The 3,094-nt window shown below is 35.0% G+C and overlaps 1 protein-coding gene across 1 annotated transcript in view; it reads right to left on the bottom strand.

Moving 5' to 3' along the window:
- Positions 1-2: 2 nt before the first annotated feature.
- Positions 3-3,094, bottom strand: part of LOC106876689 (protocadherin Fat 1) — a gene marked incomplete at its 3' end in the record, with an annotated part of 182,635 nt that continues 179,543 nt past the window's right edge. Inside the window, exons 31-33 of the mRNA XM_052972267.1 lie at positions 1,735-1,911; positions 648-845; positions 3-211 (exon numbers count right to left, since the gene is read on the bottom strand). Of these exons, the coding sequence (XP_052828227.1) occupies positions 3-211; positions 648-845; positions 1,735-1,911 (584 nt within the window). The remainder of the gene's footprint in view (positions 212-647; positions 846-1,734; positions 1,912-3,094) is intronic.

Raw genomic sequence — 3,094 nt, 5'->3', positions numbered from 1 at the left:
GGTTGAGGGCTGGGTGGGCAGTGTGATATGCCGAGGTGCAGGTCTGGGTTGCTGAGTTTGGAATGTTTCAGATCATCAGGGTCACCCATGATCACGTTGTTGGCCAAGCGGGGATTTGGGGCAAGAATCCGGCGATGAGCTTGCTTCTTCTGGTACCAGAATCGAATGGCAATCAGAATGATTACTATTACGATCAGGAATGCTAAGGCACCTGTGAGGAATTCAAAACAGACAAAAGAACATGAATTAACAGCTACAATTAACATGTAAATTACATTAAATATCAAAATCACCAATTTGAGACAGAAAAAAACAGCTTCATCATGGGGAGGGGGCCAGTCGATTAGATTGACTCCAATATGCAACTGGTACTTAATTTATCGACTCCGAAAGGATGAAAGGCAAAGTTGACCTTGGCGGAATTTGAACTCAGAACGTAAAGACAAATGCAATACTGCTAAACATTTCGCTTGGTGTGCTAATGTTTCCACCAGCTTGCTGCCTTTAATAATAATAATGATGATGATAATGATAATAATAATAATAATAATAATAATAATAATAGGTGTACCAAAAACACTCAGTGAGAAATAGAAGAAAATTTGAAGAAAGAAGAAAAAAAAAACATAATAATAATGGAAACTGACCAATTATGATGAAGATTTCATTCTCTGTGATTCCATGTTTATTAGATGAGATATTTGGAAGAAGGATTTCTTCACAGTGCGTTCCGACTGTGTCAATGCTGCAGTTGCAGAAATAAGTGCCAGGTCCATTGTAGCAGGTGCCACCATTCTTGCAAGGGTTGTTGGCACACTTATCAGACTCATATTGACAAAGTGGGCCTGAAAGAAAACAATACGAATATACATAAGCGTGTGTGTGTGTGTGTGTGTGTGTGTGTGTGTGTGTGTATACAAAGTGTCCATAAATTATCTTTACAATTTGAAAAATTCAGAAAAAAAAAAAAAATGAAAAATAAGGATAATTCAGCAGTTTATTGGAAAACATAGGCAAACAAATAAAATTTTATTAGAAATATCTGAACACTTCCATGCATGCTCCATTGACTGCAAGCAACAAATGATACAATAAACTGTGGAAGTGGTAAAGATGGACACAAATGTTCAAAATATGTAAAGTCAATAAATAATAACAAAGAGAAGTTATTACTTTAGGCAGGTTGTTTCATACTTCTGTTATATACTGGGAATGATCCCTTTATCATATATGAGAATGGAAATAATCCAAGACTTCAGAAAAAACATGTGGCAAAGTTGACCTAGGCTGAATTTGACCTTAAAACATAAAAACATAAGTAGTCGGAAAAAAATGCTGCAAAGCACTATTGTTTCTGCCATAATAACAACAACAACAATAATAATCCTTTCTACTAAAAGCACAAGGTCTGAAATTTTGGGGGAGGGGTGAGTCAATTACATTGACACCAATGTGTAACAGGTACTTAATTTATTGATCCTGAAAGGATGAAAGGCAAAGTCGACCTCAGTGGAATTTGAACTCAGAATGTAAAGACAAGATATGAACCTCATAAGAATGAAAGGTTGTTAAACATAAAGAACGAGAAATTTGGGTGAAGAAAACCTATCAGTTATATTATCGTTAGGACTTGGGTGGTTCATGGAAGCTGTCCTTCCTGTTCCGTCTGATATTAAGACAAAAAACAAAACAAATAGCTGAGAAAAACATAAAGTAACAAAATGTGAAATTTACCTTCATAAAGTCCAACACATTGGCAAATAGGTTTGTCTGGTCCTTCAATGCAATTGGCACCATTCCTGCAAGGATTGACAGCACAGTGGTGGCCATATTCACAACGTCGTCCCTTAAGTCCACCAACACATTTACACCAGAAATCATTGGGTAAAACAGGGTTGTTACGACAGGTACCTGAAGTGAAAGTTACCAGTTAATAATAATTACTTAATGACAATTAGTTAGGAATAATCGATTAATGATAATCTGGTCATAATAAACAATTAATGATAATCTTTATGTAATAATAGCCAAGATAAACGTTTGCTAGTTATTTGAGTCTTTTAGTCATGCTTTATTTTGTATAGAGAGAGGAGAAGACAAAGTAAAAGAGAGATACAGGCAGTGTTGTTAATGTAAGAAAAGCGGGATGAGTATGCACTTGAGGCTTGGTGGCAGGCAAAGAATAAAAGAATGCTACACACACACAATGAGAGGAAAGAATCAGAGAGACAAAAGAAGAGGACAATGAGCAGAGTCGTAAGAGGAAGAACGAATTATATAATAAGAAATTTGTTTCATTTAATTATATGTTAACCTTTAGCATGCTGAAGGTGCAACATGTCATCATATGTGTTTTCTCCCTTCTCAATGTGACACAATGTGGCTGAGGCGATAGAGGAGGAAAATTGTATGGCAACATGATTTGCCCTCAGAATGCTAAAAGCTAAGGTAATGAATACTTTACTTTTGAAAATTAGTATTCATTTCATAATTTTGTATAAGCACCAAGAAATTTGGTTGAAGTTAAATGACAGTACATGAAATGTCTTCTCCATGCTCAATAACTATATCAGGTCTGTTATCATTGCATTTGGTACAAGTTGTGCTGGGAATGTTCCACTAATATTTTTTCATGATGCTAAGTTTGTGTATATTTACTAAGAGAGCAGTCTTTTCTATGACTGGCACTATATATTGTTTCAGTAAGGACATCATGCCATGATAGGAGGTGTAAGGACATCATGCCATGATCCACAACAGCCTAAAAATGTCTTCAGGACATTTTGAGGCTGTTGTGGAACATGTGTTACGTCCTCCACAGAAGAGCAACAAAATCAACATTTATGGTTGCAACTGTGTTTATGTGTGCATGCATGCATATATATATACACACACACATGCAATAACATACGTATACACATGCACGCATGTAATAACATACATATACACACACACACACATATATATATATACATACATACATATATATATATATATATACATGCATACATACACACACACATATATATGTATATATATATATATATATACATATATATGCATACATACACATACACACATATATGTGTATATA

This window comes from Octopus bimaculoides, chromosome 13, assembly GCF_001194135.2.
Source record: "Octopus bimaculoides isolate UCB-OBI-ISO-001 chromosome 13, ASM119413v2, whole genome shotgun sequence".
NCBI classification, from domain to species: Eukaryota; Metazoa; Mollusca; class Cephalopoda; order Octopoda; family Octopodidae; genus Octopus; species Octopus bimaculoides.
This window is presented reverse-complemented; position numbering and strand designations above follow the sequence as displayed.